Source organism: Equus przewalskii, chromosome 7, assembly GCF_037783145.1.
Source record: "Equus przewalskii isolate Varuska chromosome 7, EquPr2, whole genome shotgun sequence".
Taxonomy (NCBI): Eukaryota; Metazoa; Chordata; class Mammalia; order Perissodactyla; family Equidae; genus Equus; species Equus przewalskii.
Genome location: NC_091837.1, coordinates 18,362,156 through 18,384,741, shown reverse-complemented (window position 1 = coordinate 18,384,741; position 22,586 = coordinate 18,362,156). Strand labels below are relative to the sequence as shown.

General features: G+C 36.1%; 1 protein-coding gene across 3 annotated transcripts in view; it reads right to left on the bottom strand.

Annotated features, from left to right (window-relative positions):
- MED13L (mediator complex subunit 13L) overlaps window positions 1-22,586 on the bottom strand; it is a 277,333-nt gene that overhangs the window by 104,634 nt on the left and 150,113 nt on the right. For all 3 annotated transcript variants that reach the window (XM_070627182.1, XM_070627184.1, XM_070627183.1), the window contains one exon: window positions 20,008-20,091. In XM_070627182.1, coding sequence (XP_070483283.1) covers window positions 20,008-20,091 — 84 coding nt within the window. The remainder of the gene's footprint in view (window positions 1-20,007; window positions 20,092-22,586) is intronic.

Here is a 22,586-nt window from a genome sequence, read left to right as displayed (position 1 = left end):
TCTATACTTCATTGCATCTAAGAAATCATCAATTGTAGACACACTGTCACTTTATTAACCACTAAGGAAGAAAAAAACACTAATTATAATTCTTACGTAAGAACCACAATTTGAGATGTTAAAATGCACAGGAAAAAATACATCTTAGAGACAATGAAGTGTAGTACTTGACTAACACTAATGGATTTTGTATATTCAAAAAAGACAAAGTTGGAATTACTAATAGAAAAAGACACAAAGTAACAGTTTTCTTTCTTGCACTTTAACAAACTGTCTTTTGCATACCAGTGCATCCATACCTCATTGGAAGATAGGATAAAAGAAGGAAACTGATAGAAGGTGAGGTTAGATCTCAATAACTGCCCACTGAATGAGTAAACAGATGCTTTATCTCCTGTATTACATCTATCACACATCACATGAACATGATCTGTGACGAACTCAACGAGACGGAAGGAGAAAAAGCAGACGATAAACATTTCTCATAAAGTAATTCCTCCCAAGTTCTTCATTAGAGGAATGCAACTGTAGGGGTAAAGGGCACAGATTTTGGAGGAGAACAACTCTGGATGTGTCGCATGACTATCTACTCACTATGGACACTTTGGTGTCTCACCTATAAGATGAAGACAACAGTTCTTACACCACAGGATTAAAACGGGGGACTAAGTGAGTAAATGCACATACAGCTTTTAGCAAATGCTCAGAACACAACGAGACTCAATAAGTGGCAACTGTGGGATCATGGGAATTTATTTCATCCGTTAAATTACTTTAGATTACCTGACGTGTTAGACGGAAAGATGATATCTGAAAGCATGTGACTTAAAACCAGTCTTATTCACTAAGACCGCTTTTCTATGTCACCGTCACTGACACAAATATTTCTGGGATGAACCCTCAGATCAAAATCCATTTTTGCCTATAGATTTGAGTGAAGATCAAATAAGGTAACTGAACCAAAAATTACATACTGCCCTCTTCATCTGATGTCAGGTTCGGGCTGATGGGGCGCTTTGTTAATATAGCCCTGGGGAGTTCTCTGGGCCTCAGATGCGTCTGACAGTTGACAATACTAATGGAACAGCAAAGCACATTGTCGATGACACAAAGCCAGAAGAATCTCCAAAAGTGCAAGCCTCATTTTAATAGGACACAGTTTTCTTAACAAGTGCTTTTAAAACAAACACCAGTTTAAGTAAGAATTTATTGATAACCTGTGCTGTAAAACTGTTTTCTGATTACCACTTTTTAAACACTAACATTTTTCAAATATGAACACTCCTGTTACATTGTTTAGGGTTCTCAAAATGATCAACTAAAGAATTCCACCTTGGCATAAACCCAAACGCGGATAGCAAAATACTGACGTTTGTGGTAAACAGAACAGTAGAAGCACTGGCCTATAAATTTGTTTCCTGACCCCAAGTGTCTCTGTTTATTGCCTTAGGATTGGCAATAACTCTTCTCAGAATAAGAAATCTGAATTCTATCTACTACTTTGAACTGACTTTCCATGTATGCTTTTCCGAACGTCACTGTTTTGGATTTGAACTCTTAATTTACATTTTAAGGACTATCAGTCTGTGCTCTCCCTGGGACTGTTAAGATTCTAAGCTGAAATAATACCTGTTATTGTTGTGCACAACCATATGCTATTATCTCCCTAAAGGTTATTATGAGTATTAAATGAGGTGTTTATTTGACTAATAAACAAACATAACATATACCAGACATTTTTCTAAGCACTTTGTAAATATTAACTCATTTAATTCTCATAATAATCCATGAAGTAGGGACAATAATTACTTCTCTTTTACAGATAAAGTGAAACAAAGAGGTTAAGTAACTTTACTTGCCCAAGGTCACACCACGAGGAAGTGGCAAAGCCAGGGTTTGAATCCAGGAAGTCTGCCCTCAGAGGCCGTGCTCTGAAGCAGGACAATAAAGTGCCTCCCTAAGACCTAAAGCACTCACCCGGGACTCAGTATAATAAGGACTACGATCAACCACACAGTGCCCAGCTTACCACAGGAGCCTGCAGCACCCTAGAGGCCCAATTAAGATGATACACAAAACACACAAGTACTTCTAGATTACACTTACATAGCACAGAACTCTCTAAAGATACAAATTAATACTACTGCTTGAGGAATTTAAAAAGAACTCGCTATTGAACTACTTTAAATCACTCTCCCAGCACTGGGAACCTGGATTTTCTCTTAACATTGTTAAATAAATCTTACAAATAATTAGCCGTTAATATTTTGGTCCTATCAACATTTAGCATTCAATTTCAATCATAAGCTAGAGGTACTAATTTTTACAAGAAAGTACTCAAGTGTACTTTAATAAAAAGATTCAGAAGAAAATTAAATACAATATTTTACATTTACTTTTTTTAATAAAAGATCAGTATTATTTTTTCTGATTGATAGTGTAATATATGCCCATTGTAGAAAACTGGGAAATACCAGGGTATAGAGAAGAAAACAAGAATCCCTAGTAATTCAACATCATCTTTATTTTTCAATGTAGTTTGAGACATTTAATTTTCAGATGATGACAGCTTCTTTCTTTCAATTCTGAAAACATGATATTTCATAAACCAAAGTAATTATCGTTAAGGTGCTTCAAAAAAGCAATGTTCTTCAAACAGGTGAGAAACATTACTCTACTCATAATTGTTTTAAATCATGAGTGCTTTCTCTACTTTTTACGCTTCATGTAAACTAAGTTCAGTCAACTGACATGATTGACGGAATGCAATTAACTCAAATGTTTTAAAAAACAATTTCAACAAATTTTGATAAAATGATAGTCGTGTTTAGAAACTGATTACTAATAAATGACAAACACTGAAATTAAAATTCATTCTCTTCCACAGTACAGATAAGCCCAAATAACTCAAGTGGTATCACTCAAGCATAACATGTTTTAGCTTGGTTCCAGATATGCCAACAAACTGGAACGGAAAACTAACTTTTGTTCTTCAAAGTACAGTGTCCTATGAACACGAACTTTCAGGCAAAACCAATACTATTTAGATGAATACCTATTTGAAAGGCACTTGTACTTTCAATTCATTAACATCAATAGCTCCCAAAGGCCAACCACAAAATCTAAGCCCCATAACAGCCAATAAAAGGAAGAAACAGTAGTGACAGAAAGTAGTCAGGTACACTGCCCTACTCCCCCTCTTCCCATAAAGGCTTACACTCATGTGTCGCTTAACGACGGAGACACGTTCTGAAAAATATGTCATTAAGCGATTTTGTAGCTGTGCAAAAACCATAGTGTGCTTACACAAACTAGAGGTACAGCCTACTGCACACTTAGGCTGTATGGTACTTACCTTTTGGGACAACCATTGTACATGCAGTCCGTTGACTGAAACGTCATTATGTGGTGCATGACCGCATTTGATATGATTTTATTTTATTCTCATTTACAGGGCAGATAAGACTATTTGTTCACCTTCCGATTTTCTAAATAGTAACAATCAATACTTAATGTTTAAACTGATCCTTTTAAATATCTTTTTGTCATTTTGAATCTGTTAATCAAATCAGTGAGCTTAAATAAATCAGATTAGTAAAAGCACTCCAATACTGTGGTGATTCAGTATTTGCATCAGTTTGGGGAAGTGACTCCTTACACCTCAGGAAACTTAACTTGCAAGTTTTCAGCTTCTTCACCTGATCTGATTTAATGTTAATCAAGCTAGCACTGGTTTTTAATATAGGCTCAAATGGGTTTCTAAGCAAGTTGATTCGTTATTTGAAGAAGCAGCAGGCTTGTCATTCTGCAGATACTCTTGATAATGACCCTTTATGCCCTGGTTTTTAGTCACTGTGTTTAAACACAGGAATATTTTCATCATATTTCATGAATAGTGATGAAACAAAGAAAGAACTCTTTAGATGAATTTTATAAAACCTCAGGGTTCCCATAAACTTCACATATGTCTACATACCCAGGGCTGACTAGCACCCTACAATAACCCGTATGCCAAATCTTGGCCAGTAAGCATTATTTGACGTGGGCCATGCTCTATCCCCCTCACACATCACCACTACCCGCACTACCACTTAGCTCCCAGCCAGCCTTCTGCCCCAAACTCCACACCCTCATTTCCAGCCGTAACTCCCTAGGATGAGGAGGATTACTGGCTTATAAATTAGCTCCCTGAAATATGCAGAACAGAGTTGTGACCTGATCTGAAATGTGTAGGATTAGATTTTTATTCACACTGGATGTTGCCTAACCAATCCTGGTTCCATTTTGCAACTCTGCACATTTGTAAAATTCCCCTTTAATTAGTACAAGCAATTGGAGGAAAAAGATTAATAGAAAACCTGGCGCTAGAGTGCACCCAACACTGCAGGACACAAGTCGACTTATGTCTGCTGGGAAATGCAGTCGGAACTGGATGTGCAAGACAACTGCTTTTGAGTCTAAGGAAAAACAGCTTGAGTCTCTGAGGACAGAAGGAAGCTGAAATCATAGACATTTATTATAGAAAGGTCCTTAAAAATGATCTGGTCTAACTCCTTCATTTTCTTGACAAACTGTGGTGAAGAATTAGTTTAAATATTTCAATCAAAATATTCCAGTATCTGCTCTGTGCTGGGTATTAGTTAATGGATTAGATTTCGTACAGAGACTCCTGCAGTACACACATGAAACCTGCCTGTTTAGGACACACAGTTCACTTTGAAGCCTATAAAATGAACTGACAGGCAGTTTGAACAGAAATCTAAGTCCTGGAACCACCTGGTAGGATTCAACATTGTGGCGCTCTATGCAAGTCACTTAACCTCTTATTTAACAAGCTAAGGGACCGACTGTCTTACCTCACAGGTCCTCCCAACTCCAATAACATAACAAATCAGATCCCTTTGTTCAAACAGATCAGCACTAAGTAGGTTGAAAGTCCACATTTGGAAACTAGGAAATTGAATTAAAACAGAAAGTGCTTAATTTTCCCTAATTTTATGGTATTAGAATCTTCTGAATAAAATATCAAAGAACACATAAGAGGCCACTCAGAGTGAATCTCTCTTGTGAGTGTGACAAGGGGGCTTGTGAAGGAGGTGAAGAGGGGTTTGCCTTCCAAACTGCCTGATTTTTTCACGGGCATGTATTACTTCTATAATTTTTCTAAAACAGCAATTTTAAAATAACTTACAAGGACTTAAATCACGGAAGGCAATGTGATGTAGCAGAAAGTACAATGAACTAGAAAAGGAGAGAAAAGATTTCCAGTCTGACTCTCTCTAGCTCTGTGACCTTGGGAAGTCTATTTGAGTTTCAACATTCTAGCTTTCTTATGAAAACAAAAATGAGTCTGCTCACTGTGTCACTATCCTGCTGGACTCAATTTTATATTAACTGGTCTTAGGTTACTTTTCTCTCATTTAGTCGTTCAGTGCACCCATCAACCACTGAAAGAACAGTAGGCATTTAACAAAAGTAAGAGAGAGTGCAAATTAATTTCCCTATAATGAAAATAATTTTGCTGAAGAAAAAGAGAGAAGAGATAAAAGATAAACTTGGTGAAAACCCAAAATCCATTACTGAGAAAAGTAAATAAATATATATTCAGACCTTGAGCTCAAGGTTTTATTAGAACGCTTTCTAAACATATCTCAGTAAAGTGATTAAATAAAAAAATTATTCTCAATCACACAAACTACAACTCTGCTGGGGTTACGATATTGTCTTCTGCTTCTTATTGATTGATGGGGCATACTTTCTGTCTCTACATACTAACTCAATTATTGATCTACCTAATGATGGATCTGAATGCATGAAATTATTCTTTGCAGCTTAATATCCATCCTATATCAGAGAAAAATAAGGTTTGCTATCGCATTTTTCTTCCTAGCTTTGTGTGACCAATAACAGGGTCATGTGATCATCAAAGCAGCCTTCTCTTAATTTATGATTAATACGTACCTCTTCATTGTAGTTTTCTCCCATTTTACATCCCTTGAATAAAATATGATGTTAAATATTAAAACAAAGTCTCCTTAAGCATTTAAGCTATGCTCAATTTTTGAACTTAAAAGAATGCTCGTTTCTTACACCTCACCTAATGGATAAAATGAAAAAGAGGGGAAAACAACATTTTTTTCCTCCCTAATTCTATGTTTGGCTAAATGCTACAAATAAATTGTATCTTTTAACTTACTATTAAGCACCAAACAGTCACTGACTATTTAGGCGAAGCTTCAAGGAGCAGACAGAAAACCTCACCTCTCTGTACCCGAGTCTCTAGTCCTTTGATCCAAACATTCAAATTGATCTGAGATACCTGACTACACTAAAGATTTCCATTTGACAGCTCTAGAGGAAGACGCAAACCACATGACTACACAAGGGGGCCCTTGACAGAGGAGCTTCCAGCTCAGCCCCTTAGGACAGGTGCCCTGACCATTGCCTATTAACTGGGAGAAGGTGCAAGGATGGGAACTTCTTTCTTCCTCCTAAATATGCATTCAAATACCCTACTTGGGGCTTCACTGTGCAAGCAAGGTTCCTAACGGAAAAGCATGATTAGGAATCTCCTTCAAAGTCTTGAACACTGCCATCTCTGCAGTCTTCTTTCTGTCTGGTCTCCACAAATAGTTTTTCCATTGTTTGCAGTAAGACTTTCTAGCCCAGGAGCTAATTTTAGTTGTTTGTTCTTTATTATTTCACACTTAACATTGAGCCTCTACATTTTCACTTTCTCTCCCTTTTTCATTTTTCAGAGGAAGACAGTACTGATTATTTGCTTGCTGAGATCAAGGGCAAGAGCCTTGGAAGCAAACTGATTAGCTCTGTCTCGGTAGCAGTGGGACCCTGGGCAAGTTACTTACTTATTTCTCCATGTCTCAATTCCTTTAAGTAAAACGAGAACTATCACTAATTTAACAGACTGCTGTGAGGAACGACAAGACACCAAGTACCTAACAAGCAGTATGCATAAAGGTCCTGCCCTGCTAGCAAATGCGCTCTTAGCTCTAGCACTTTCTACCTCTGTGTTACTGAAATTCTCTAGATCTCCATTTTCTCATCTGTAAAACCAAATAACACAAAGCTCCAGGTATGTAGTGAATACTGAAAATAATTTATGTAAAGCATTTAGCAGAGTATCCCAATAAATGTCAGTCCTAACTCAGAAATACTAACTCTCTTTCCTTCCAACTTGAAGCAGTGCTACCGAGTATCTCTAACATACTTGCTTTTTATCCTCTCATTTGAACTGGGCTTTCAGCACACATCCAAACCTGTACTGTGGGCTCCAGGAAGCATGACTGCCTTTCTGCTGGTGCCTTTCCCTCAAACTTGAAGCAGATGCCAACTGATTAAACCCACATGGAAAGGCTATAGTGGCACAAGTGAGCACTATAAAGACATTCAGGTTAACACTCTCACAGGTTTTAGGTGCTTCTCAATTGCAATAATGGGAGATCAACTCTACCTTCAAAAAAGTTAACATAAGAGGTAAGAGCCTGCAGACTGTAAATGCCAAAATCCTTGGCAGGAGACAAAATAAAATAATACAAAAGACAATAACTAAAAACCATGCCATGTTAACGAAATCTACAGAAGCAAGGAGTCAAGAGCAAGACGAAAAGTCTACGCATGAATCGCCATAATTTAGAGGCCAGTTTGGAGTGGGCCCTCAAAGAAGCCTTGACTTTTCTGAGGTTGTTTTTTTTTTTCTCTTAAGCTTTTTAAAAATCTTTAACTCTCAAGATAATGCTTATCTGTGGTTCTGGATTTTGCAATTCTGAAATTCTAACGAGCAACTATTTTAATTTTTTAGTCATTACTAGAACAAGGTACGTCTCTATCCTCAGAAACTATCACAATTCATCTAAGCTTCAATACTTCAGAACTTTATCAGGGTTCTAAACTTGGTATATTGATGCTACATGCTTTGGATTCCCAGAGCATACTTTTTGCCCACATCTGTTCACCAAAAAACCACTATGGCATAAGGCAGTACACTGCCCAGAAGCAGAATTCACTCGTGGCAGCTCTCCACCACTAACAACACCTAGACCGTCTGCAGGTGTTTCTGAGTACACGCACACGACTTCAGTCACATGCAGACCCTACAAGGCAATTAATGCACCGTCTTTTACACATCTTGGGCCCTAGGCAGAGAGAAAGAGATGTAAAAGAATTTCTATGTAACTCTCTGGACCACACGGGAGTCCTGGTACTACAAGTTCTCTCTCACATCTTCCTTGCTGCTATGCACACACTTGCTCTCCAGTGGGCCAACTCTCTCCTGGAGACACCATTGTCACTTGTTGTTATTGCTGTTTTTCTCTCGATGATTCTACCCCAAGGCACCCAAATCTGAGGTCTGTCAAAACACATTTAACTTCATGAATCTTTCCCCTCCACTAGAACCCCCATCAGTATCTCCCAGTTTTCACCTCTAGCACTGATTATTTCACAAACCAAGACACTAATTAGACACCGTGTCTTACCTCTAACTGCTTCAAGTGTTTATGTTACCTTCCTAATACTACTAACGTTCTTTGGCAGAACTTTGTCAAGTTATTTTACTCATGTCCACCAAATGTCAAAGTAAGATCATTTTAAAAAAACACAAAAAAACTATCGTTAGAAAAGCGACTCACAGAATATAGATAACAAATAAACTCTGAAATCAGCACATCTGATCGAACAAATGTTCAGAGTGAATATAATGCATGTTTTTGCTTTCAAATAGTTCATAGTCCTATCTGCATATATTTGGAGAGATCTTCAACATATCATCACTATCCGTTAAGTAAAATAAAGCAATGCAACAATGGGTAGAGTATGTATACCATTCAATACACTATCTGTACAGAAAAGGGAAATACATACATATACACTTGCATATGTCTGCATAAAGTAATATCTGGAAAGATAAAAAGAAACTGATACTAGGATTTAATGCTAGAAGAGAACGTGGCTAACTGGGCAAGGAGCGGAGAAGAGACTTTTCTATCTATACTATTTTGTGCTGTTTAAATTCTATACTATATACATGTATTTATCATTCCAACTAATAATTTAAATAGGATAAAATAATTACTTAGAGGGCTTGTCTGTTGAAGACATTTTCAGATATGTACATTTTAGTGAATTAACACAAGAATTAAAATGCTCTGCTGTGAATCCTCCACTTTTTAGCTGTGTGGATCTCAGCTAATCACTTAACCTATCTGGACAGCAATTTTCCTCTTAAGGGCAGAGGGAAGCAAAGTGAGGCCCAGGGCCAATTCCATCCTGTCACCTATTTTTTTGTCAATAAAGTTTCATTGGAACAATCTTGCCCATTTGCTTACATACTGCCTACAGTTTCTTTCATAGAACAATGTCAGACTTGACCAGTTTTGACAGAGACCATATGCCCTGTAAAGCCAAAAATATTTACAAAAGTAAGTTATTTATTTCAGAGATGTACACCATACTCTGACATAAAGCCTAAATTCTAGATTTTGAAATTATAAATAAGAAACAAAGGAGGGGAGGCAGTGCGCTACACTGAAATTGATATAATGCTTTAAGACCACTGAAATAAAGCTCAAAATTCTCCAGTTTATAGTCCAATTTTTTCTTTAAGTGAAACTTAACCTCTATCGTTATTTTCTTTTAATCTCAGCTAACACAGAAATACTTTAGCCAACTGTCTTCAAATATACATACTAAGGGGTTCCTTTGTTTTCTTACACTCTCAGTACCAGACACCACTTTGTAAATGATACTTGTCAATTTCAGTGGTACGTAATAATCCTTCAAATAGTGCCCAACAACGTTCTCTCTAGACTCTACTGTGTGCAACCAACCAGAAAGGCCTCCTTCTTTCTATAAGGCATGTTAAGATCTCAAAATGTGTTGAAGCTGTTTCTACTAACAAGAATTGCAACTCACCGGCCAGCAACGGGGGACAAAGTCCAACAGGGTAACATATCCTTCCTACTAGGAATACTTGAACTAAAGGAACCATCACAAAGAGCCCAAATGCTCAAATGTAAAACTTGAACAAACCAATCATTCGATAATAAAGAATGCTGAGGAAAAACTCATGTAAAACTGATAATGAGAAGAATCGAAGATTTTAACACATTTATAACATATAATATTTTAAAGGATTTAAGATAACAATGGTAAAGATAATGTTTCTGTTTTATGACATAACTCAATATTTTATGTTAGATGACTTGTAAGACCTCATTTTCCATTTTGATCCTAGAGTAAACTAAATAGATTAACAACGGAAAGAAGTATGCTCCATTCAGTTCAACCAAACCTGAAATACCCTTTGTACTAGAAATTGTAACAGACGTTGAAGAGAACAAAAGGAAAAATAATCATGCACACTGGATACCAAAGTATGATTCTCTTTTAAAGATTCAATTTAGGAATAATGTAGGAATGAGCAAAGGAGGAAGGAGATTAAATTCTCATCTTCCTCAGTACAAATTCAAGAGAAGAATAAAATTTTAAAAAATAAAAACAAAAAACAAGAGTAGTAGTAACAACATGCTATTAATAAATTTAGAAGTAAAATGTCAGGAAAAGACAGCTAGAAAAGTTGCCTCAGGGAAGCAGCTCAAAGAAGAGAGATCAAAGTTAACTTGAGTTGCAAGGTAAGACAGAAGAGTGGGGGAAAAAGAAGGAGAAGAAGAGAGAAAAGGACTCTAGACTATACTAGGATCGTGAAGGGCAACTCTGGCTGGACAAAGAGGCTTCTACTGGGGACCAGGTATGCCAAACAAAGTTTAGGTAACATCCTAAACACAAGTGACTCCATATTATGTTCTTATATGGGAGAGAGTCTCACCTAAAGTAGTATAACAAAACCACATACAGGGCAGAGTGACTAGAAACAGGAAAAACTCCAAGTCAGAAGACCCAGACAGGCAGAAGACCAGATATGAAGCTACAACAGCAAGGAGGCTTCACAGTTACAGAAGTTAATTTCACCTTAGCACTCACATCTTGCCATATTCTTTAACCATAAATATTAAGCTATTATACTGCAACCTTATACAACTGCTAATAAAACCCTAAATGAAGTATATTATCACACTCTATTGAGAGGTCCTCAGATGCAAATTTAATATCACCACCTCCACTACTAGCGCAACCAAGCACCATTACAACCACCACCACATGTTAGGTTCTGTGCTAGCCACTTTACGTATGCTATCTTATTTAATCCTAAACCATCTTAAAAACAATCTCCATTCTACAAAAAAAGCAAATCTAGGCTCAGTAATTTTAAGTAGAGGACTCTATTTGGTTCGTTCTTTGCCCTTGTCGCCTCCTGGACTTTCCTTCCTCTTACTCTCCTCTCATTTCTCATCCTACCTCATTCCCTAAAGGAAATTAATAAGAACTGCATAGGAACATTTTTATAATGTTTTAAGAATGTCTCAGAACAAGGCTTTATACAAATGCCAACTCAGAAGAGAAATAATGAAGATCTTTCATGCCTTTAAATTTTTAAAAACACATTTAATGTTTATAAATTTGGGGGCTGAATCTATAAACATTAACACCTTAAAACAGTATACAGTACAAAGTCATTAATAAATCAAGAAAAATTCACATCAAACACTGGAATCACTGAGAAAATAGGTATCATTTCTTTAATCAATTAAGTAAAATATTAAAATGAAAGTCTCCTACCACAAAGTGAGTCAGCCCCAGAGGCTGAACAATCCCATTTTAATAGACAAACAATGTCAATCTAAATGAAGCACAGCCTACAGCAGGGCATCAAAGCCATGTGAAGTTTCCTCTTCAAACACTCCCCAGGTTCCTCTTCAGGTACTAACAAAGCAGCTCCTTCCAAACCAACACCGCTCTCCCTCCAAAAAGGAACAAGCATCAATTCAGAGGAAAGTATTAAAATCTGCTACAATACTAAGTTACCAAATGCAGGCACTGACGGTTTCCCTTTTGTTGTTGTTGTTTTTGTCTTTTGTTTTGACACAACTTTTAGCATGAGGGCCAACTGAACCACACAGGATAGCTAAAACTGACAGAAACCCCACCTCCAGTCTTACTGGCTTAAAGAACCAAAGGATTAGGTTAAAAAAAACCCACCACGTCCAGGAAATGAGAAAGGAAACCCTGGAAAGAAGAGGAGTCAAAGATAAGAACTCTGCTCAAGTCTCTGGGTGAATTATGTGCCTGGCAGACCTAGCCCAGCTAAGACTAAATCAGTGCTTCTCAATCAGGGGCAATTTGGCCTCCCACGGGACATCTGGCAATATCTGAAGACATTCTGGGTTGTCACAACTGAAGGAGGAGGGTGCTACTGGCATCGTGTAGTTAGAGGCCAGAAATGGTGCCAAGCATGCTACAATGCACCAGACAGTCCCCTATAACAAACAATATCCAGCCCATAATGTCAGGAGTCCTGAGGTTGAGAAACTATAGGCTAACAACAGTCAAGAGATTTTACCTGCTACCCAACACAGGAAGCAAAGAGTTTGGAGTTTTGAGTACAACTAAAGTTAACTATCTGCTTAAAAAAAGCAAAAACAACTACATCAATATTCTTCAGAGAAATATAACAGAATCCAGAGTCTTTATATCATTTACAATACCCAAAATATAATTCAAAATGATTTAGCAGATGAAGAAACAGCAAAACCTACCCCATAAACAAGAGAAAAGACAACCCACTGGAGATAATCCAGACATTTTATTTATTACCCAAGATTTTACAGCAATTATTGTAATTATGCTTAAGGACATAAAACAAAATGCGCTCATAATGAATAAGAAAAATAGAAAATCTCAAGTGAGAAATGGAAATGATAAAAAAGATCCAAGAGAAATTGTGGGAAAATTACCATATCAAAAATAACATACACATTAGCCAATTATTTTTAGTCTTAGTGCTTCTTTCAGAATCTGTCTTCTTTTATGTCCATGCCGTAATGATTTTCACTACATCTTGACTATAATTACATCAAAACTAAATGGAGGTGAAAAGCATGATATCTTTTAAACAACCATTTATTAGAAAACCAATGGTTTACCTAAATGTGTCATGATAATATTATACCTTTTAATTAATAATTAAATTAAATATTAATAATCTAGGTAGTAGAGATATATAGTAGACTATAACAAGAAATTATAGATAATCTCAAGAGCCTCATATTTTTGAGCCATTCTGGAGAACTAATTTATGCTTAGTGTGGCTGAAATTTTCCAATTTAAAATTAAGAAAATGTCCCCCTATCTCCTTCACAAATAGTCTACAAAGTCTCATTTTGTAAATAATGACATAATAGATGTGTTAATGAAAAAAAAATAGTACTATAATAAAAATAGGAGCAGTCATTTCCCTTAGACATGTCTGTTTTTACCCTGCCATAAAAATTTCCCACATACTATTGATATGCCATGAGAAATTATGAGTGGAAATTACCTTCCAGGTATATATATTTTTATGCTTTTTCTAAACTCTAAGACACTTCAGCAAAGTACCTTGAATTAAGCTACATTTACAAGGCAGGAGACATATAAGTACTCAATTTAAAAAGCAGTTAATTTCCAGAGAAATCAGTTTCATTAATCTATGAGAATAATCTAGTCGATATACTATGATATACTTCTATGGTGCTTAGACTAAGTCCATAAGGTTTACATGATCAGAGAGACATACTATGACTGACATCCTAAATGAGACAAGAGACATGACCAAATTGAACAGTACTTCCTTCACACTACCAAAATGTTAATAATTTGAACCTCTACTCATTCAGGTCCTGACCCTTTAGTTGACTTTTTTCCCACAAGGGAAGTGGCCTTGAGCTAAGACATCTTAAGCCAAGTTTAAATAGGTGGTCAGCTATGTTATAAAACTAAAGGACACGTCAAATTAACTCCCACTTGGTACCTAAAATTTCCTCTCCCCTCTTCCTAATATGACTATGAACATCATTACTGAAGTTAACACAATCTCTTTCTCCAGACATGTTCTTTAAAATTTTATACCCTTTGGAAGAATAATAGCAAATCCCTTGGATTGGTGGATAAAGGAGTTACTTTCTGCTTGAAGCAAAACCAAACACAATGAAGACAATATGCTCCTGGTGGTAGAGAAAGAAAGAAGTAAAAATACATACAGATACATATACGCATACACACACCCCCCTTACACACACACACGGAAAGAAAGAAGGAAAGAGATACATGTGGACATGTCTAGATTTAAAATTTTCCTAGAATCAGAGAATCTGGAAGATGAAAGACAAGGCAGCTAGAAATAATAAATGCTAAAACTAAAGTCCAGAGGGATTCAGTAAGTCCCACAAAGTCAAATAGTTAATGGAAGATCGTCCATATTTCTGCATGGATGGTCTGGCCAACAAGGAGAGCTTTGTTTTCAGCTTAGTTTTAGTCCTCTATCAGGAATAAAAAAAGGAATTACAAAAATGATATTTACCCAACCTCTCTAGTATGTTAAAAACAAGGTATATCTCTTACTGTAAAGTGTTTCAAATCCTTCTTGAAAGCAGACAGTATATATTTAAATATATTTTATTTTAAAATAAGAAAATGAATTATTGATGTTGAGGATATAAGTTTTTATTGTATACTTCTTAGACCACCAAGAGCAAAAATGAAAACTAAAAATTAATGGTGATAGTTTCTTTTTGGTTATTAAGGAAAAAGAAGAGAAAGAACAAAAAAAAAACAAAAAGGGCTACCTGGAAAACATATAGCTGTTTAACTGTCATCACCTCTGATTCAACTGGTCCTTCAATTTAACATTCTCTCTTCTATGCATCATGTTTATGAAAGTACAAAGCCTGGTATATGACAGACCCTTTTAAAAACCATAGAGAGTTATCACTTAATTTTACCACAGGCTCTTATTAAATGTTTGTCTCTTCCTTCCTACATGCAACAGATTTTCACTTTGCAGCTACCTGTAACAAATACAGCAAGAACTCTACATTCAGTATCTTCATTACAACTCCCATTTGTAACTCAAACTACTACAATCTGAAATTCACTCCAGTGAAGCTGCTCATGTTGTAGTCACCACGACTACATAACTGCCAAATGCAATAGCTCCTTTAGTATGCATTTTACATGGCCTCCATGGCACACACAGCTGACTGATCCCGAAACAATCCATGGTCTTAGTGACACCACTCCTCCTGGTTCTCATTGCCCATTGGCCTTTCTTAGTCTCCTTTACGGGTTCCTCCTCCTCTGCCCGTCCTGTAAATGCTGACGCTCCCCAGGACCCTAACTTCATCCCTCTTCTCACTTTGCACAGTTTTCAAATATACTCAAGTGACGAAATATATAATATCTCTTGATATATCTTCCATCAGCTAAACTAGCAGAAAATGACTATATATTTTATAGATTTACCAAAAAAATGCTGTAAAACTATTATGCATGGTAAGTCCAAAGTGTTCCATTAATATTCTCTTATGGATTTCCCATAACTAGTCCTTATTAACATATAAGTCACAAAAGGCACCACATATGCAAAGTAAATTTATGAGGAAAACTGAAAAGTTACCACTATAATCTTATTTTTCTGCACTAGGAAGAGATTCCCTTGACCTTTCACACTAGAAGTATCTGTTTACAAGTCAGCTTACCCTCTCCAGGAGGGATCTCTTTCCCTGTCTGTTCATCTTTGCATCTCTAGAAGGAAACACAGATGACTGGGCTAAAACAAGGAGAGGACAGGAAAGAGGAGGACGGGGAGAAAAGTGAGAGGGGGAAAGAGAGGGGAGGGTGAGGAAACAGAGGGAAGGGAAATTTTAAAGCACTAAAAAATAGTCTCCTACATCCAAATATTTCATCAGTTATACAAAATCCATTTTTTACCATTAAAACCAAAAGGCATGGGTATTTCTTCAATATGTATGTTAGGTAGCATAAGAACATAAAAAAAGAAATAATTCTAGGGGCCGGCTCCGTGGCCGAGTGGTTAAGTTTGCGCCCTCTGCTGCGGTGGCCCAGGATTCAGATCCTGGGCGCGGACATGGCACCATTCGTCAGGCCACGCTGAGGTGGTGTCCCACATCCCACAACTAGAAGGACCTGCAACTAAGATATACAACTACGTACAGGGGGGTTTGGGGAGACAAAGCAGGAAAAAAAAAAAGAGAGAAAGAATTCTAGACTTAAGAGTAGAGAAAAGTTCCAAATGAAACAGTATAAAAGCAGTCAAAATAAGGTATTTCCAATTCTCTGTGTGTGCACATGCGCACATGTATCAGCTGACAGCACACACAAAAGTAATCAGAATATCTGAAAATATGTGAGGCTATCTGGAGTATCATCCAAGAGCAGGGCAGATTTGCCCATGAGGAAGAGATGGCTAATTAATCCAGAAGATGCACCAGCAGCTTGGTCTTTGTGTTAACTCAGCTACTGTAACACCTGATACCAGAAAACATCAAAGGTCCAAACTGTTTGCTAAAAATGGCATTCAAAGACTAAAGAATACAGACTTCAAATTCTGAGGTAATCAAATGTGGGCTGCAACTAGATTAAAGTAGAAAACGAATACCTTTCCAATAGAAAGAACCTCTGTGATTTGAATAATTTCTAAATTATTTTAGAAGAATATATTTTTCACTGGTTTGTTTTTAATCATATTCTGGAAGCAAAGGCTTTTTCAAGTTCAACATACTTTAGAAACCAGCAATTCTGTTATGTTTGATGTTAGTTGTCACAATTCTGTGGGATAAAGCTGAAGTTTTCTTCCCCATTTAACACATTCCCAAGGATATGAGTAAGAAAAGACATCTTACTATAGGAAAAACATTATATGAATAAATTTATTTTATGTTTCTGGGCCTGCCTGGTCAAATACATATATATATATATATATATACACACACACACACAATAACTTTTCTAAAATTATCCTTAGCATCATCTCTTATCAAATATTAACACCTTTTTAAGACTTCATGAGCAAATGGTTTCATTCTGCTATCAATACAGAGAGAAATTATAGCTCAAGAAATTACACGCTATTACTCCAACATGTGAAACCTATTCATCAATATATTCATTTGTCCCCACTATTGGGATAACTTTAGCTACATAAAATATGCAGTGTGTTAGGTTGTATTTTCAAATTATTGAACAAATGTATCATATGTTAGTATTACTTTATACTTAGAATACTATTCTTGAAAATATATTCCTTTTATTTGTATCTAATGGTGTCAAATAAGAGCATTCCTAAAAACATTAATTTGTACCTACAATTTGTTTAGCACTGGGCAGCAAATTTTCCTCTCCATTGGTCACTAAATTGATATGCACACAAAACAAAATTAAGATTAAAGAAAATTTATTTTTGGTTTTTCTCAACTAAATTATAAACTAGCCACACAAATTATCTCATTTAATCTTCACAATAACCTTCTAAGATAGTAATTACCAATATCAACTCAATAGCAGCAAAAAACGAAAGTTTTGAGTCCAGAAAAAACTACACAACTTGTCCAAAAGCAAGCAACTTGTAAAGAGAGATATGGGATGTGACCACACATCTTCTAATTCTAAATGCCCTCCTCCATAGCATCACCCTGTCCATCCAAAATGACTTCGCCACTAGGATCTTGTTCCAACATCCCAAAAGAGGTTCTATTTTCCACTCAGAGAATAAAAGTAGAAAAGTCATGACAACTAAAAAAGTTGACTATAGCAAATGCCAACTTTTTAAATTTAATCTTTGATTTAAAATTTTTGTTAATGTCTTCTAAAATATTTTTTCAAAATCACTAACATTTCTACACTACAAGAAAACAAAGTTCTACATTCAATCATGAGTATAAAGTCTAAAAATAATAAAATAATTCAATTTCATTCTCGGAAATCAGTAGCCTCCTAGTCATACAAAATCAAATTTCCAAATATATTACAGGTATTATTTCATCTGGTTTGCTAAACTTAACAAGACTTTTGGGATCAAAATGAAGTGTAAAGATATACAAACTCTTCATAAAATAGATAACTACATTTGACTTTTAAACATTATTTTTTACTATTAAAATACCAATTTCTACTCCTTCAATTCCTATTTTATTTCTACATTTCCTCTTCATCCTCAAATTCCTATCAAATCAATCACACAAATGCCTGTTATGTGTTGATCAAAAGTTTTAGGACTGGCTCAGTTAGTCCACTGGTGACCAGCTGTGAGAATGCACACTAAGCATGGAGAGGCAAACTAAGAATGGTAAAGATCACTGTGGTAAAGTAGCTCTGTAGTTAACCATTCAGACTCATAAACACAAAAACCAAAACTTCAGCCACTAAGAAAACCTAAGTCCTCTGTAAATTTAAGGAGAACACTAAGATTAAAAAAAAAAAAATCCATGAGACATATGCATTAGGTTAAACCAAATATAAATAAAAGAAAAGAAATTCCTCTTCCATCAATCAGAGCACTTGTCAACAAAATCACGCTTTTGCACACCCACGCAAACTCGGACCTTCCTAAAAGCATTAGCACCCCTTTCAGGCAAACAAGAACATGCAGTCAGGTGTCGCTTAACGACAGGGATACTACACACCCAGGCTCTATGGTGCTAATCTCACGGGACCACCGTCGCATATGCGGGCTGTCATTGACTGAAACATCACTATGAGGAACATACTGTACATAATACCTACGTTTTATTGAAATAGAATTTTTTATAAATCCTAAAGGATTTTAAATGTACTAAAAAGGGAAAATATTACAAGGAATTTCATAGCGATTTGGCAAAAAAAAGCCATTCCCTAATTTGTCTGATTTGAAAAAAGAAATGCCAATTTTCATAAATTACGTTTGGTTAATGAGGAGAATCCACAACCACTTCATCAAAGCTTTAAGAAATACAGGTTGGAGAGAAGGCTGCTAATTAACTCTCTGGTAGGAACAGGGAACTTAAGAAAGTAAAGGTTCCAAAAGAGACAGGAGTTCCAGTTGAAATTCTGGCAAAGTACGTAAAAGATCTAAGCACAAGCCTACCATATAAGGCTTCAAGAGCTCTTATTTGCATCCTGGAGCTGGGATCCCTAGCTTAGGACAAGTTCACAGACAGTAAAATAGGATCAAGACAGTGTACCCTGCTCTCCTGAAATGAAACAGTCTCCATCAACTTATGATACTAATTAAGTCTATGCTGTGTTCAGAGGTAAGTGAGGTAAATATTCAACTTTGAGGGTTTTGGGTTTTTTTGCTGAGGAAGATTCGCCCTTAGCTAACATCTGCCACCAATCTTCCTCTTTTCTTCTTTGGTTGAGGAAGATTAGCCCTGAGCTAACATCCATGCCAATCCTCCTCTATTCTGTTTGTGGGTTGCCACCACAGCACAGCTGACAAGTGGTATCTGTCTGCACCTGGGATCCAAACCAGTGAACGCGGGCCGTCAAAGCAGAGCACGCAAACTTCACCACCACACCACAGAGCTAGCCCTGAGGGTTTTGGTTTTTGATTCTTGTTTATTGATCTAAAACTCTATGCTTGTTTAATATTGAGGAATGCCTTTAAAGCCATGTTTATAATAAATGATGGTTAAAAGTTTAGGATTGTTTAGAGAAGAAATCCACGGTCCTGGTTTGACTACTGTCAAAGATGTGTTGACTGACTTTGAAAGCTCATCAATCAGTTCTATAAAAGCTGTCACTACCTGAATTCACTTGACTGTTTTTAAAGTTATGCCATATAACTCTTTAAGGAAGAAAGATAAAGAAGGATAACGAAAACAACAAAATAGAACATTTCATTTCCTAATAGTGTGGTAATACTGGGCTTAGACATGGGTTATGGACAATCATCTTTCTAGTGCAATTTTTAATATTCCACAAAAATTTAATAATACAGTATTTAATAACATTATTAGAAAATAAATAAATAAGCTGCTTCTCCCACCCACCTCTTCCCCAAAGATAGTCATGGTCAAGTAAAAGAAATCAAAAAACAAGAGTGTTAAAATGACTCACCTTTTGTTGACGGGCTTTTCATCCTTTTCATAGGGTCGGACAAACCACTTCCCAATCCTAACGAAGTTCTTATCCATTAGGCACCTACAGTAATTACACCCAGAATTACTTTTACAGTTTTAATACAACTTAGCAAGTCACTGAGTCAACAATCACAGGTGAGATACACCATTGAAAATAAAAACATCACCAATTAAACTGTCAAAATGTTTTCTTATCACTTAAAATTTTTTTGTTATACTTACTGAAAGAACTTTCTGACTTCAGGCATACAGTTTTATGACATATTATTCCTGCACATGTAAAAAAATGAAGCAAAATTGATTGGTTGATCTATTCCTGAAATGTTTTACACTTTTCAATTACTTCAAATCCAATCACACTACTGCATTATTTTAATTCTTGTGTCATCAAGAATGGTGGGAATGCAGGCAGCATTTCTTAAGAGTACTTCAGAGATATTCTTCCAAGTCACTGCAAGCCATTTTGCAAGTTTTAATGCTGGCTCTTCCTTGCTTGGCATGTGATAGGCAATTCTTTAGCAAGGATCTCAGTAACAAAAACATAGCATAGCCTCTTCTACTAAGGTATTTTCCGTTAGTAGGTAAGCTAAAGCTCTTGGTTACGGCTTTGTAAGAAAACAAGGAATTGCAATAATTTCTTCAGTAACAAATATTTGCTTTCCTCCTAAGTTGTGCCTCACTTGTGTTTCCATGCCGTTTCTCGCACACTGTTTCAATGTCAAATCACAGAGTAACCTTTCTGAAGACATGTTAAGTGGCAATTAAACTCAACTCGTATAATACCAAAAATACACACAATTCAAATGAAGTGACAACAATATAGACAGCTATGACCAATTTCACTTGTGTGCAGGCAAATGACAACTATATCATAATTGTGATCTGGCCAATTGTGAGATGCCATCATCTGTAAGGAGTATGCCTGATTTTAAAAATATTCAAATATGAGAGAAAAGGTGCATACTGAAATTGATAAAATACAGTAATCACTAACATTATTCAATGAGATGACATATTTTGTAAGAAAAGCTGTAAGAAAGCTGGGTGTAATTCTACACAAGGTTCTACCTATCAGTGAAAGAGAGGAATAACAATTCTTTATTCAATATTCAGGCAATTCTGCACATGGCTTTTGCCTCTATCATTTCCACACCAACAAGGAGCATGGAAACAATTCAAGCCTTCACCCAACTCATTAGAGATTAGTTGGGTTAGTAAATGGCAATAGTTTCTGTTGGCTACAATTTAACTCACTATGGGCAGAGCCAATCTGGATCACTGTTACATCAAAAAGGCACTGTCATCAACTGGTTTTATTTTGATAATGAATTTCTACAACAATCTTCCTGTTTATAATGAAGGAAATCATTTTCAAAGCAACCTCATCTGTTTTCCTAAAATTGCTTTCAGAGTTCACTTGCTTTTCAGGTTAAAGACTATGTGACTCCATTAAAGGTAGAATATGAAATATGGAATACCCAAAAAGGTAAAAGCACCAAGCAGCAAAACTGAAAAAGTATTGCCACAGTTTATCCCCTATCAAAGACACTTAATTGTATTTTTTGCTAGACTACATATACAGATATTTCCACTGAAAAGCTCCAGTGTTTGATATCAGGTTCCTTCCTTCAGTAACACCACCAATATCCAGTACTAGAATCACTACGACCACCATCATCACATTTGATTACCAGGCACAGCATATCATTTAATTCTTGTAAGAATTATAGGAGATAGACGTTACAATGTCAATTTTTTCTTTAAAGATTTTATTTTTTTCCTTTTTCTCCCCAAAGCCCCCCAGTACATAGTTGTATATTCTTCGTTGTGGGTCCTTCTAGTTGTGGCTACAATGTCAATTTTTATACATGAAGCAGCTGAGGCGGAGTGAGAATGTCACCTAGACAAGGTCACACAGCTAATGAACAGCAGAACTGGGATTAAGCCCAGGTATATCTGATCACAGAGCCAAGACACTGAACTATTACCATAAATGGACTCCTATGCTATCATATTTCCTCAATTCTTTCCTCTTTCTTAAAATCCAGATGCATCCTGTAATTGATGGGTCTATTTAACGTTTCTTTAATCTCCAAATGATGTTGTTAAATTGAAGGTATATCTGGTGATAATTCTTAGAAGAAAAGCAATAGGGCATGTAACAGGTACAGAATCACATCAAACACTAAACACTTCTACTGACATATCCTCCCTTAATAAATACCTCCCTTAATAAATATCACTGTAAATAAAGTATTCATTCCTTCATATATGTCTTGAAGGTCAGAATTCAAAAGAATCATTTATTCAGTAACAGAGAAAACAAGAGGAATTTACAGTTTATGGATAGGAAAAAAATCCAAGGCTTGAGACAGTATAATATACAAGATAAATAGACAAAATCTCTCTGACTAAAGAGGACAATGTATAAAGTTTGTTTCAAAACCCTTGTCCTTCTATGAAGTAAAAGTCACAAATTCTACCTGCTGGTTTCATTCCAGAACAAAGAAACTTGGGGTTGAGGGGTGGAGGAGCAGCACTGAGCCAAGACCACTC